At 39.0% G+C, this 13,097-nt stretch overlaps 2 protein-coding genes across 6 annotated transcripts; one reads left to right on the forward strand and one right to left on the reverse strand.

Moving 5' to 3' along the window:
- Positions 1-1,655: 1,655 nt before the first annotated feature.
- LOC117575483 (elongation of very long chain fatty acids protein 7) lies at positions 1,656-8,218 on the reverse strand. 4 transcript variants are annotated; one of them, XM_052006963.1, is made up of 4 exons: positions 8,169-8,218; positions 3,161-3,229; positions 2,895-3,085; positions 1,656-2,816 (listed from the first exon to the last, which is right to left on the reverse strand). In XM_052006963.1, the coding sequence occupies exons 2-4, from the start codon at positions 3,216-3,218 to the stop codon at positions 2,097-2,099; spliced, it is 969 nt and encodes a 322-aa protein (XP_051862923.1). In that variant the 5' UTR covers positions 3,219-3,229; positions 8,169-8,218; the 3' UTR covers positions 1,656-2,096. The 4 variants fall into 4 exon arrangements, with proteins under 4 accessions (XP_051862923.1, XP_051862924.1, XP_051862922.1 ...); XM_052006964.1 differs by lacking the exon at positions 8,169-8,218 and adding an exon at positions 8,005-8,061; XM_052006962.1 differs by lacking the exon at positions 8,169-8,218 and adding an exon at positions 4,423-4,795.
- A 2,014-nt stretch (positions 8,219-10,232) lies between these two features.
- Positions 10,233-12,752, forward strand: LOC117575249 (CUE domain-containing protein 2). Of its 2 annotated transcripts, none has more exons than XM_034259380.2 (5): positions 10,233-10,331; positions 10,469-10,861; positions 10,924-11,173; positions 11,234-11,400; positions 11,460-12,752. In XM_034259380.2, the coding sequence occupies exons 2-5, from the start codon at positions 10,548-10,550 to the stop codon at positions 11,644-11,646; spliced, it is 918 nt and encodes a 305-aa protein (XP_034115271.1). In that variant the 5' UTR covers positions 10,233-10,331; positions 10,469-10,547; the 3' UTR covers positions 11,647-12,752. The 2 variants fall into 2 exon arrangements, with proteins under 2 accessions (XP_034115271.1, XP_034115272.1); XM_034259381.2 differs by having other exon boundaries at positions 10,268-10,861; positions 11,460-11,669; positions 11,736-12,752.
- The last annotated feature ends 345 nt before the right edge of the window (positions 12,753-13,097 follow it).

Raw genomic sequence — 13,097 nt, forward strand, 5'->3', positions numbered from 1 at the left:
ATAGGAACAGATCGATGGATTTTCCAAACATACCTTTTATTGATCAATCATTCAAAACGGAACCTTAAATCCAAAAGCGGAAGTGTTAAGCAGCCAATGAAGAGTATCTCAATGAGCTGAAACACCACTGCGAACAGTAGCATTTCAGCCGGTTTGCTTTTTATCAACCTTGATCTTGACCACAAGCGCTAACTGATCGTCTGATCATCTGACCGTCTGATCATTTCATCGTTTTTGTGTCTCTGTCGCAGTTTCGTTTTGTATAAGTTATAAGAGATTTCGGCGCAGGGTCAGTTTATTGGGGGTCGACCAAACGATTTATGATGCCAATTGGAATTCTATTAAAAACCCCAAAAAAAAAAAACCATAAACTAGAACTCTAAGCTCATCGAATAACCATTCAAAAGTTTTTAAAAGATTTCAAGCGATTTTTTATTGTTTTAACCATCAATGGGAACCCCACTGTGCGATGGCAATATATTTTATGATAATTATAACACTTTACTCATACCGATCACAGTGTTTTTGCTCATTGTTTACTTTGTGTTTTCCAACCGATTTTCCCAAGCCAATTTCAGAGTTCGCCTTAAAATATGCAATAATTTTTCATGTCACTCTCAAATTTGCATAGAAGTCGTTTAAATTATTCATTGACATTTTATAGATCAGTTAACACTGAAATAATACATGTGTTATATATTAGCTACCTTCAAAGTAAGCAGATTGCCAATTTGTGAATTTTTATCAATTGACAAACAAGCCAGCTTGCGAATATATAAACTACCAACTATCAATTTACCCAGATTAATCACAGATAGTTAAGATGGTCGCGCTACTCATTTGATCTCTTTGGAAGGAACGGGTCGTTGAGCAACGTTCTAAAAGCATATTTGCATATCTGGTGATTAATGAGAAATTATCATTGCCGAAACGAGTCAACGAGTCAAGGGTGTACGCGACTATATGCTAAGTCCAACCTCTTTCGACTTCAGGAATAACTAGTATGACATAAAAAACTTGATCTTGGCAACGTTTAGCATCAAGTTTCGGGACTCTATTCTATTTTTTATGTAAAGAAATGTATTCTATCTATTCATCACAAAACTTATGCATGTGTATGCTATATACTACATCTATTTATATTTATATCCATTTGGCAAAAAGTTTCATAATACTTCTGCCCTTTGCACCACCGGTGCCGGGTTATTAAGTATACGAAATTTGAATTTATAATTTTGCTCGATTGTGTGTTCTTCTTCGTTGTCGCCATAAAGTCTCTAAGTCTCGCCGAACCTGATCGAGCTGATGGAAAATCAATTGCATAACTGTGTGAGAGGCACGCGAGTCAAGTCCGACCCCCAGAATTTGTATGAATTAACGACCCTGACATTAATCATAGCAATAAAAGAAATTTAGCAGTTGTCTGTTTGTCATTTTGAATAATCAGTTGATTGTGCCACGCGCTTTAATACTCAGGGCTAATCTAAAATGATTTGAAGCTACGGGGAATCCATGGAACAACCAAAAATAAGTCGAAGACCCTTGTAACAACAAAAACCAAACAGGTTTTTTAACATGTAACAGAAAGTTCTCGACAAACTGCAAAATCCTAAAAATAAAGCATATGTTAAAAAGTATCAAAACAAAATGCCGAGTTGTTTAAAAAAAAGTTCAAATATTGTTTTTATTATTGTTTTGTTTCAAAAACAGTTCATATTCGAATTTCAATAATGAGTTTCTTGGATTTCTCAATACTTAGACATCGATACAGTCACGCATACACACGTTCAAACATTCACTCACAACATTCATTCACATACAAACACATTCATACATAACACTTACACGCCTAGGTATTTGGATATACTCTTCTGCTGTTTGGCATAAACATTATACATTAAACATTACACAAGCTCATTATTCAGAATCTTTTTACATACAGATATGGTGTTATATGGATATATATAGTATCTTAAAAATCTAAACTAAAGCCCCGCTCTAACAAATGTTGTAAAGCTAACCTAAACACGAAAACTTGAAACCCCACCATAGCTCTCCAAATCAATTAAAGAGAACTTGAGAGAGACTCGTTGAACTTATTCCACCTTCATGGCTTTCACACTGTTGTTATTCAGATCGATGTACGGCTTGAAGTCTCTGGCATCCTGCTTACCGTTGTTGGTCGCTTGCAATGGCATGCAGCCCATACCGCCAGCAGCACGCAGAGCCGATTGTGCCAGACTCCTGCCACCGCTGCGCACCGAGCCGTTGGCATCAATACTCTTCGATTTGTTGTAGGTCTTACGATAGAAGTTGCCGAACAGATAGAGGAAAATGATCGTGTTGCCCACAAAGAAGAAGGTCAGCGTCTTGGGCATGTTGCAACCCTTGGCGCCCACGGCAAGCATGTAGCCCAGAATGAGCACAAACTGAATCAGCTGGATGCTGGTCATGTACTTCTTCCACCACAGATACTTCTGGTATTGGGGTCCCATGGCGGCGACCATGTAATAGAAATACATGATGATGTGCACACCCGAGTTGAGGATGCCAATGATGACGCCCTGTTCACCGGGCGCATACTTCAGATAGCCCCAAGAGAAGAGTACGGTGATTGTGTGATGATAGACATGCAGGAAAGACACCTGATTGTTCTTCTTGCGCAGCACAAAGAACGTGGTATCCAGCAAATCAATGATCTTCGAGAAGAAATAAAACCAAGCGCCCGAGTAGAGGGTTAAATTCTGTTCGCGAGTGCGATTGATTTCGCATTTCTTCGAGAATATCGACGACATGACATTGCTCTCCTGGATGGACTGCAAAATACACACGGAGCGTATACGTAATGTTTAATATACAACCGAATACATCAAGTATACGCCACGTGTACTCACCGTACGACACATCCAAATGGAGTAGCACACCTGAAAGGCATTGTACAGTACCATTATACGCTTCAGGTCCATGGGCTTGCGGTTCTTCATGTACTCAGGTCCAATCTTGAGCACAAACACCAGATAAATCAGTACCACAGCCACCACTGGACCCGGTGAACTCATTAAAAACCAACTGTCCACAGTCTCATCTATGCAAAACGATGCGAGAAATGAGTAATGAATAATTGATTGTGGAGCATTTCGAGTTTTACGACATTACTTACCCACACCCTTGGATAGGCCCGAGATGCGCTCGTTAAATATCTTCATGTAGGTCGTCATTTTGGCTGCGACTGCAATGAGCAAAATGAGCGGGCAAACAAAAAAAAGTTTTAGAAATTTTGTTCGGTTTTGCTTTTGGATTATTTTTGGACGCTTGACGACCGCCGTCCGTACGTCCGTGTGTCGAGTTGCCAAATTATTGAATGAAATATTCTAAGCCCGAGAGCTGCTTAAACAAGCCACGCACGTTCGCCTCAGCTTGGAACTGGAGCCAGAACCAGAGCCGAAGTCAAAGCCGGTTGCCAGCTTGCTTGATTATGCTCGACTGAGCTGAGCTGAGCTGAGGTGAGCGTGCGCGGCATAGGAATGCAGCCGAAGCACGCAAATATTTTATTTAATGAAAAGAAAATGCTTATCCCATATGCAAAGGGGACGTTGCGACGCAAGCCCAAAATCGACTGACGGTGAATGACGCCAGCGACTAATTAATTGTCTCTACTTCTGTTGCTGTTGCTGCTGCTGCATCTATAGAACAAAAATGAATCAATGAGTCAATAATCAATGTCATCTAGCATATGCTATACACCATAAAAAAGCGAAAAAAAAAACTTAAATTCAAAATCAATAATAAGAGAATTCGCATAATTAAAACTCTCGGCTTCTTAGTGGTTGTTGTGGTTCTGCGGTTTCAGTCACCACAAGTTAGTGGTTTAAAGACCTGATCACGCTGTATGGGATTCTGTGAGTGTGAATGTGTGTGTAGTGGCATTCTTCAAGGCTAGTTTTGAATTTTTCGCCTTGGCACTAAAGTCGTATAACTTTGGCATTCATCTTGCAGATGCCAAGTGTATCTGTATCTGTATCTGTGTATCTTTTCAGCATTCAAGATGGCGAACACACACACACACACAAACATATATAGAATCATAAGAATTGTATATAAAGGCAAAGTTCTAGCCATTATCATATGCATGGATAACTTGCTCGTGGATTATTCATTTAAATATATACATACAAAGGTATGTATTTAATTTTGTATCTGTATTTGTAGCCGTGTTCCTTTTGTTATTTAAATTGCATGCGGAACAACATTGAGCTCACATTACTTTGCCTATTTCGGGGGTCTGTCTGCTTGCATGCCAATTTACGATATATATGTATATACATATGTATCTATTGCTCAACTCAATTCAACTCAAGTCATATGTGTTTATCAATGTGTCTGTTTAAATAATTAAAAGACATTAATTTTCAATTACTTTACGTTCTGATTTGTTTTTTGTTTTGTTCTGTTCGTTTTTAACGCTTTGTGATGGGCTGATGGGCAACTCGTTGGCCAAAAACTTGAATTTGATCTATTCGTATTACAGTAAACACTTCCGGCTGATGGCCTCGCAAGGGCCACAGAATAATCCAGTATTTTTGATGTTGATGTTGTTGCTGAAGTTGATGTTGATGTTAGGAAGTATGCAAGTTCTTCTTCAATCATATAAATTTCCAGTTCTTGACTGGAAATCCAGCTGACTCAGGCCTCCAAAAATCGCGCCTTAATTATTGTATAATTTGTATTATTGAATTGAACTTGATGTCTGATTAGTATGTGAGATTTCTATACGGATTGAATGATTTTCAAATCCGAAAACGTTCTATGCAAAGCCAACTACTAATAGCAGCGATTCGATGTTTTAAAAGTGTCTCACGCTGTTGCTCTAATTACGAATTTGCTATTCATAGCATTAGCAGTACGCGTGGCGTATACTTGATATTTTGAAGTAATTTTGTTAAACAAAAAACTGTCATTAATTCGAACACCTTTAACACCAGCTGCCAAACGTCTGAACTGATCGCCCACGGACACTGACTGTGCCACATTTACGGCTCGGCTAAATCCAGAAGCTCAGCTGAGGTCCAGGTTACACGGTAGCGTCTGCTTCGCCCCCCATTAATGGTCAGCGTTTTGTGGCGAGACGATCTCGATCCCATTTGCGATTTGTATGCATGGCAGCAGATGGGCTGGGGCTGCTAGCGTCAGAGACAGATTGACACTGGAGACAGGAAAATGAGCTGTGCGGCATTATCACGACCAAAAAAGTGACGCCAATGTGGAGAAGCGAGCGTACAACAAAATGACAAACTGACAGCATGACAAACGGATAACAACAACACCTAACATATTGCTGACAGTTCCAGTGACTGACTGCCGCTGACTTTGCCAATTCAATTCCACTTCATCCCCCATTTGCCGCACGTCTCTGTGCCCTTGCCCTTGCTCCCTTTTTAGGGAGCAGTGCATACCATTTGAGTTATTTTCATGTTGTTTGTTGTTTGTGTTTTTTCTTGGTTCAGTTTGTAACGATGTGTGTAATATACAAAGGTCCGCTAGCCAGTTAATGCTCGACCCCCGCGTCGCCGCCAATGGCAGTCCAAAGTGTCAGTTTCTAGGTAGAGTATCTTCCGCGTGGCCCGCCCCTGTGGGTCGTGCGCCTCATTAGGAAAAATGTAAAAATAAAATACACCAATGAAAGCTTTAACAAAAAGAAATAAACAGCAAACATAAAGTAGCAGCAAAATGAAATAAAAAACAAATCAACAGTGTACGCAACACATAAATTGATTTGTATGCATAATTGATTTTGCGAATTTTGTTGCCTTTAACAATGACTGTTGTTGTTATTGTTGAACTGCTATGACTGTCTGAAATTTCAGAATCGGAATTGTTGGTATGCTTGCATGTGAGTTTCAACGACTAAAGAAACCCCAAGCTCGAGTACCACGCCAAAATTGCTTATGAGATCTTCATAACTAATTGATGTGGGGAAATCACCTTAGTAAACAAAAAATTGTTGCTAATTTCGAACAATTGAGCTAAGGTCATCAGTTCTTTTTGCAATTTGTTTTTATTTTGTTCACACGCTTTTAATGCCGCAATTAATGATCTTTAGCACAGGTGCATCTGCAACTTTTGCAACGTGCAACTAACCTGCACTTTGATAATTGCTCTGAGCAAATAATTACACGCCAATTCGGCGACAAATGTGTATTTTGTGTGGCTTTTTCCCTGCCTAGTTTTTCACACAAGCTGACAAAAGCCATGTGACCCCCAAATACGAGCACCAACTAACAACTAACATATCTATCCCAACACCAGATCTGAACTCCGGGACTGTCGGATGTTAAGTGTGTGCACAGTGGGCACTGTACACAATGTAATGAGATTTTCACACGCATACTCGCTGTGTAAAATTCAACAATACTCGTAATCCATCAAACACATTTATAGCTGGTGTTAAAATTCTAAAAATTTCTTTAAATACTACAATATACAATATTAGTCAGAATAATATGTACTCTTGCAGCCATTAGTGACAATGTCCAATTCATAATATTAAAGAAAAAATAATAAAGATTTAATTCCCCTCAATATGCATTAAATTCAAAATTACTCATTTAAATTTAGTCATAAATCGTTATGGTCTAGCAGTAAATGGTTTGTCTTCTGTCGAACAAAGAAATCGTTTAATTAAACACTGTCGTAGACACATAAATCTTCAACTTGATGTGCATATACAAAACTTCATAAAACATTTCCATGTTTCATTATTATTAAATACTTTAAGCACATGTTGGATATTTGTTAACTGCCAAAGCAAGTGTCATCCCAGCATTAAACATATCTAAAATATACGTTATAAAAATCGTTCGTTTACGTAAACTACGTATGGAAGGTGCAGAGGGTAATGATTTAGTTGTGCCTGACGTCCGGCGTTAGTAATGCTTGTTACTTTGACTTAGCCCTCTAAATTAATTTAACAGCCCGTCTAAAAGTGTGGCCAAAAGTGGTTGCGTTGGCAACAGGCGTAGACAATGAATAATAATAGGCAAGTTAGCATCCAAGAGTGTTGCGCCTGCGCCGCACTGACTGACAGTGTTTAATTACTTGGCAAATATTTGCAACGTTAATTGGGTTTTGGTTTTTCGCTTTGGGTTATTTTAAGCTGTGTTATATTTTTGCGGCTTGTGACTAGTAAAACTTTTCGGACTATTCGTGTGAATATTGCACGTGCTTTGGTTACCAAAGTAATACTCCATTTAGTGTATACTTTAGATATGTGCTTGACCATGAAATTGAGGGGGTAGCTTCGAGGCGGGGCTCGAAACATTGACGAATAGATTTGATCTTCGTGCAGCTGCTGCTGCAATTGCCATTTATTGATTACAAGTTCAAAGCGTTTAGATTTGGCCGCCTCAAAGTTGTCAGTCTTGGCCTTGGCTGACTGGCAAAATTGCAGCCAGCCCGCAGCTCCTCTCAGACGAGTTTTCAGCACTTAATCTATGTGCATTGCATTGGGTTAAGGTCAACTAGAAAAATCAGACAGTCAGGCCTGCCTCCCTGCCTGCCTGCCTGCTTGAGTCAAGCGCCAAGCACCAATAAAGAAGCATTAGCAAAGACCAACAAATGGCGACTAACGAAAATTAGTCAAGGCAGCCAACACAAACCAAGCCAAGCCAAGCCGAGTCAAGACAAGCTCAACTGATCTAAGCGATGCTAAGCGGTGATGCTGTGTCGACGACTCGAGTCAAGTCAACTTAAACGAACTGCAGCGCACAAGTCAGTGCAAATATTACCAACTTTGTAGTATAAGATTGCAACTTTTGTTTGACGACATGTTTAGCCAGCCAGCCAGACAGCCCACAGCGTTGGGACTGCCGCGCTTAAGTTTCGTCATGTCTTAATTTAAATTTGCATGCTTTACATATGTATTTACATATCAATGTGACCATTTTAAGACACTTTCACTATAGCATATCCCTGATAAATCGATAGTTAATCGATTCACTTCCGTACCTGAATCGTACTCTGTTCTTATCGCTGTTGATCCCGTTGCACACAAAAGTACACTTGCAGACACACACACACACACACACACACAGTCTCACGCACACACACTCACTAAACTAAGATTGACCACGGAGCACAAAGCAGCAGCTGTGGCACACACACTCACTCACTCTAGGAGCTGGGATAGTTACGAGAAAACCGTCAACGGTGAACGCCAAGAAGACACTAATACGGAGTTCTACACGCTCGGCTGTATAAATAAACAAAATAAGCGCGTTCGCGTTCATCCACCGGCCGAGCGCGCCGCTGACGTCGTCGGCAACGTCGCGACGCTCGCGTCGACAGCGACCAGAACGCAGAGCCAGCAGGTGGAGCAGCGGAGCAGCAGCAGAGCCCGACACTTCGGGTCTATAGCTTGGCGATTGCTTGGTTTTGGTCAATCCATTTGTCGTTTCTTTGTTATACGACGACTTGATGCAAGTCGAAGCCGCGTTAATTGCCGATTTCAGTTGCGTTTTTTTTTCTTCGATTTTTGTTGTTAGTTTTTATTTATAATTTTATTTTTGGTGGTAAGGTCAAGTTTGAAGCCATTAATGCGAATGTTAAGCGGGGCAAAAGAAAGCAAAACTTTTATTTTATTGCGATATGCCATTTTGTGCAAAAATTCTGGTTGTTTTCTTTAAAAAAGTTTATTAACCCCTTTAATGTCACGCGCAAACTCGTAGAGATCTCTGATACCAACCGGTAAAGACACAATAAAACCAACAGCAAAGGTAACAATATCTACTCGACACAGTCCGGCACTACTTAAGAAGCGTAAAATTAGCCTAAGCTCAATTGATTTATTATCATTGTCAGTGAAACAAATTGTAATGTCAGTGTGAGCGCGTACTAAAAAGCCAGCTCTCTTATGACATGTCGCCGCTCCATTACGAGTAATTGCGCAAATGTTCACCAGTTAACACATTTCGTTTATGGGAAAAATAAGCCATCGATCAGTTTACAGCTTTCCCAAACTCACTTGTTTTTTGTTGTTAACTGCCCACACAAATATTTACTCTAGTCCTAATAGGCAATTCAATTGTCTAAATAGCAGTACCTAAATCTTCTTCCGGGTCTTCCACTCTCAAAATACGCTTGTTTCAAAACCCTATTTGCATTTACATACATATTTCAAATGTTTTATCTGTCATTTGTGTGTTTCTTTTAGCGGCTTGTTTTCTGTTTTATTATTTTTGCTTCTCTTTTATGCGGCAATGATTAAGACCCTGAACTTCAACGATTACCACTGTGATACATAAATGGCGGTTACCGCTACGAAATATCCGATGCTGAAGTAATTCCAAAGCAGTCTCTGCACCTCCTTGGCCGAGATTTTGATAACGCCAGTTCATGTGAGCTAATCAGAACGTCGCGATGCCGTGACTCTTCTGAAGCATTGGCCTGGTTTAGTTTGGCATGGTATCATTATTAGATACGCAAGTCACTTTCGATAAATAATAATATTATTTAAAAAGCTAGTTTATTTTCAATATAGACAGTGTAATCAAATTTTTTGTTCACTTAAAATTTAAAAGGTGGAAATCTTTTAAAAGCCGTTCTTGGCGAATTTTTAAACAATATTTGAATATTTAAATCTTCGTCCGTGGTGTGAAATATTCCAAAAGGTTAACATTTTAGAACATTGCTTTTCACTGTATAAACTATTTAAAGTGCTGAAGGACTAAATTTTCGTACATCGACTGTTAATACTAACTACATTCAACTACAATCAATTACAATTCATACACTCAAACCGATTGCTACGCGGTAAGTTGTTCTCAACTACTATATATATAGATGGGTACAAAAAAATAAAATCCATATTTGTATTAAAAAATCATTAGTAATGCATAATCATTTCCATTCATAAATTATTATGTTCGTAGTATATAACTTTAAATGTTAGATAACAGCTGCTGACTAGATTTAAATCCGCAATAACAGACTTGGAAGATAATTCAATAGTTTCTAATCGTTATCGATAACGTGCGCTCAGTGTTACCATTAGGCTTTTTCTAATTAACAAAATAACTGAAAAGATTAATCTTTAAGGATGGTTTAAATCAATAAAAATTTCCTAAGAAGTCTCTAAGTTTTTTTTGAATAAGAAATAACCAAAAGATGTGTAAAAAGTTTTACCATAGCGAATAACTATATGGTATATTTTGCAACAAAAAGTAGTATATTCTAAACTTCAAGGTGCGGTCACGCTGAGTGCGCTGTAAAAGTATTATTGATTGGGGCGAAAGAAGAAGAGAGCACAAGCATTCAGCAAAAGAAAGGCGCAGCTAGTAAAAATAGTCTTTATTTAAATAATATTCTCTGCTTAAGTTTTTCGTGTTAATATTGATGTTTCATACGCTATCAGCTTAAACCAATTTGCATTGCACATTGCAATTTCAACCAATCGTTTGTATATTTATTTAAGAACGCAAAACCCAAACGGCAGAAATTCGCCGAACGAAGAAAAAACAAAAGCCAAAAAAAAAGACAGACAAATAGCTAAAATGACCAATTTGGAGAAGCAACATGAGATGGTGAAGCGAAGTCTAGTGCAGTTTGTCAGCGCCCATATTCCAGGCGCCGACTTTAGCGTTGTGGACGAGATTGTTCTATCCTATATCATTTCCATACTCGAGGAGGCTTCGCAGGACCCATGTTTCGATGTCGAGGGTTTTGTAGAGATGATGGGCGCCTATTTTGAGGAGTTTTCCACCATTGATCAGGGCGTTATATGTGAATGGATCTACAAGCTGGCTAACGAGCTAACCGAAACCGAAAAGAACCAAGGAAATCACAATTCCATCAATTTATCGCTTAAGTAAGTCGAGATTATTCTAGCTGTACATGTATGTATTTTCACACATGTATTGTGTATCACAGCTCGTTGACTCTATCGAGCATTATACCAGAGTCCAAATTGCGTGCACGCAACTCTTCAATATCCGAGAAAGATGAGCTCTCTTCGAACAACAGCAGCAACAGTGGCGGCGGAAGCAGCAGCAAGCGATCCCAGCACTTGTCGGAGACTAGCGATGGCGGCTCCACTGACAGCTCCAGCTCCACTTGCGATTACTTTTTGGATGAGGCCGAGGTGTTGCAGGAAATGTTCCCAGATACCGCTTACGTGGAGGTAAATGGAAACCTTAGGCAACTTCATCATCATTCACTAATTGATTTATATCGTAAACAGATAAAGCACTGCATTGCCATCTCGAAGGGCGATATTGATGGTGCCACTCAGATTCTATTGCATCGTCAGGAGACTAATCAGAGTTTGACCGACAAGTCACACACTTTGGTCATCAAGAAGAACATTGTTGTGGATGATAATGAGCTTAAAAATCGCATAATTGCCAGGTAAATATGATATTTTAATTCAATGCCTGACATTTGAATTGTTATTTTTCTCTGCCTAGATATTCTTACGTTGACAAAAATGCTACACAGCGGGAGTATAAGCCGGTGGTTCCAAAAATGGAGCCACGTAAACTTGTGCGCTATCGGGACAACAAGATTGTGTCGCTTAAGGGCGAGCGTTACACCGAAGTCAAGCGTGACGAAGATGCTGAGTTAAAAAAACCCAAGAAGCAGATTCAACCGTAACTAAAGATGAACAAAACCCACAAGTACTTTATCAAAAAGCAACTTAACCAACAACAACCACCTAACAATTCCGCACCAACGACACCTAGAATTGAACGATGCAGCAGCATTCAGCAACAAACCGATGAAAATGTTTTAGAACACAATGAATACTACACAGAGCTGCATATGATGATGAATGGAATCAGATTGAATTCCAAACCCAACCCAAGTAACAATAACCAAACTCCCAGGCTGGTTTTAGCACCAGTTGTAGCCATGCTTAGCCAACGTTTAGATGCTTCCTTGCCAACAACATTATCACATCACATGCAAACAGACGAACAACAATTGTTGAGGAGGACAGCAGCAGCCGCCGACGCATCGAGTGACCCAATAATCATAATCCAGATATCCAATCCATGTGAGTTAGCTGGCAATTTGTTGTTGCTGTTGTTAGTTAGCCTTGCTGGCTGCTATTGTAGGCCGCGGAATTTTTATCATAATCAAATTGTGGACAAAGAAGACACGAAGAAGACTTTACATACCAAATTAGTTAATAGTTATGTTTTAGGAATCGCATTTGCATTTTTGTTTTTTGTTTGGCCAGCCCAGGGCGTTATAATCAATAACTACTTATGAGTCTCGTTTCGGTGACAAGGATGTAGCCCAAGGATATTCTTGGCTGCTGCCTGTCGCTCATGACAACGCTTTGCGGTCACGCCTAACATCGTGAGGATAGCATTTTTCTGAGTTCCTTAACTCCACAGATCAAAAATAACAAGTTAATCGAAATGAATTTTGCTCGTTAGTGAATCTCGACATCCCACGATTACGGGCGCGACTATTAAACTCGAATTTGGCGCTCAAAATAGACTTATTTAGATGATTTTAGGTATTCGAATTGAAGTGTTTGTAAGTACAGCTTGCGTTTTTAAAACGCAACTGAAAAACCACTTGCCATAAGATTTATGTTGAAAGGGTTTATATATTGTTTTTACTGTGTAAAACGTTTTTAATTTCCTTTTTATTTATTATTATTATTATTTTGGTCTAAGCAAACTAGTAACAGTAACCACAAATGCCATGCAACAATAACTAGTCCTCATCCTGAGAACCAACTCCACATACCAAAACAAAAAAAAAGCGGCTGCTGCTCGGATGGACAGAGCAATATTAATAACATATTCAACGTATACAACTAATCAAGAATAATCAATTTTAATATAACCCCCTATATTAGCAAGCTTCTTTGTAATTCCTTTAAGTGTTGAAAGCCCAGCGTAATTAATTTTTTGTAGTGTTTAAGACATCAGAATATCATTCGACGCATTTGCATTTCATGCTTTTTTGAACATCTTCATTTATTATTTTACAATACATATGTGTATTATAAGTGTTCCTTTCCACGACCACCGTTTAATTTATATTCAGCTACTATCTCCTTACAAGTTTATTTTGTATTTCATTTA

The sequence above is a fragment of the Drosophila albomicans genome, chromosome 2R (genome assembly GCF_009650485.2).
Source record: "Drosophila albomicans strain 15112-1751.03 chromosome 2R, ASM965048v2, whole genome shotgun sequence".
Lineage (NCBI taxonomy): Eukaryota > Metazoa > Arthropoda > Insecta > Diptera > Drosophilidae > Drosophila > Drosophila albomicans.

Bases quoted from the DNA above. Each gene is read 5' to 3' on its own strand.
- LOC117575249 (XM_034259380.2), top strand. From the start codon at position 10,548: ATGACCAATTTGGAGAAGCAACATGAGATGGTGAAGCGAAGTCTAGTG. The intron at 10,862-10,923 runs GTAAGTCGAGAT...TGTGTATCACAG, and splicing joins TCCATCAATTTATCGCTTAA to CTCGTTGACTCTATCGAGCA. The intron at 11,174-11,233 runs GTAAATGGAAAC...TATCGTAAACAG, and splicing joins CAGATACCGCTTACGTGGAG to ATAAAGCACTGCATTGCCAT.
- LOC117575483 (XM_052006963.1), bottom strand. From the start codon at position 3,218: ATGACGACCTACATGAAGATATTTAACGAGCGCATCTCGGGCCTATCC. The intron at 3,086-3,160 runs GTAAGTAATGTC...CGTTTTGCATAG, and splicing joins GGGCCTATCCAAGGGTGTGG to ATGAGACTGTGGACAGTTGG. The intron at 2,817-2,894 runs GTGAGTACACGT...TGTATTTTGCAG, and splicing joins CCATTTGGATGTGTCGTACG to TCCATCCAGGAGAGCAATGT.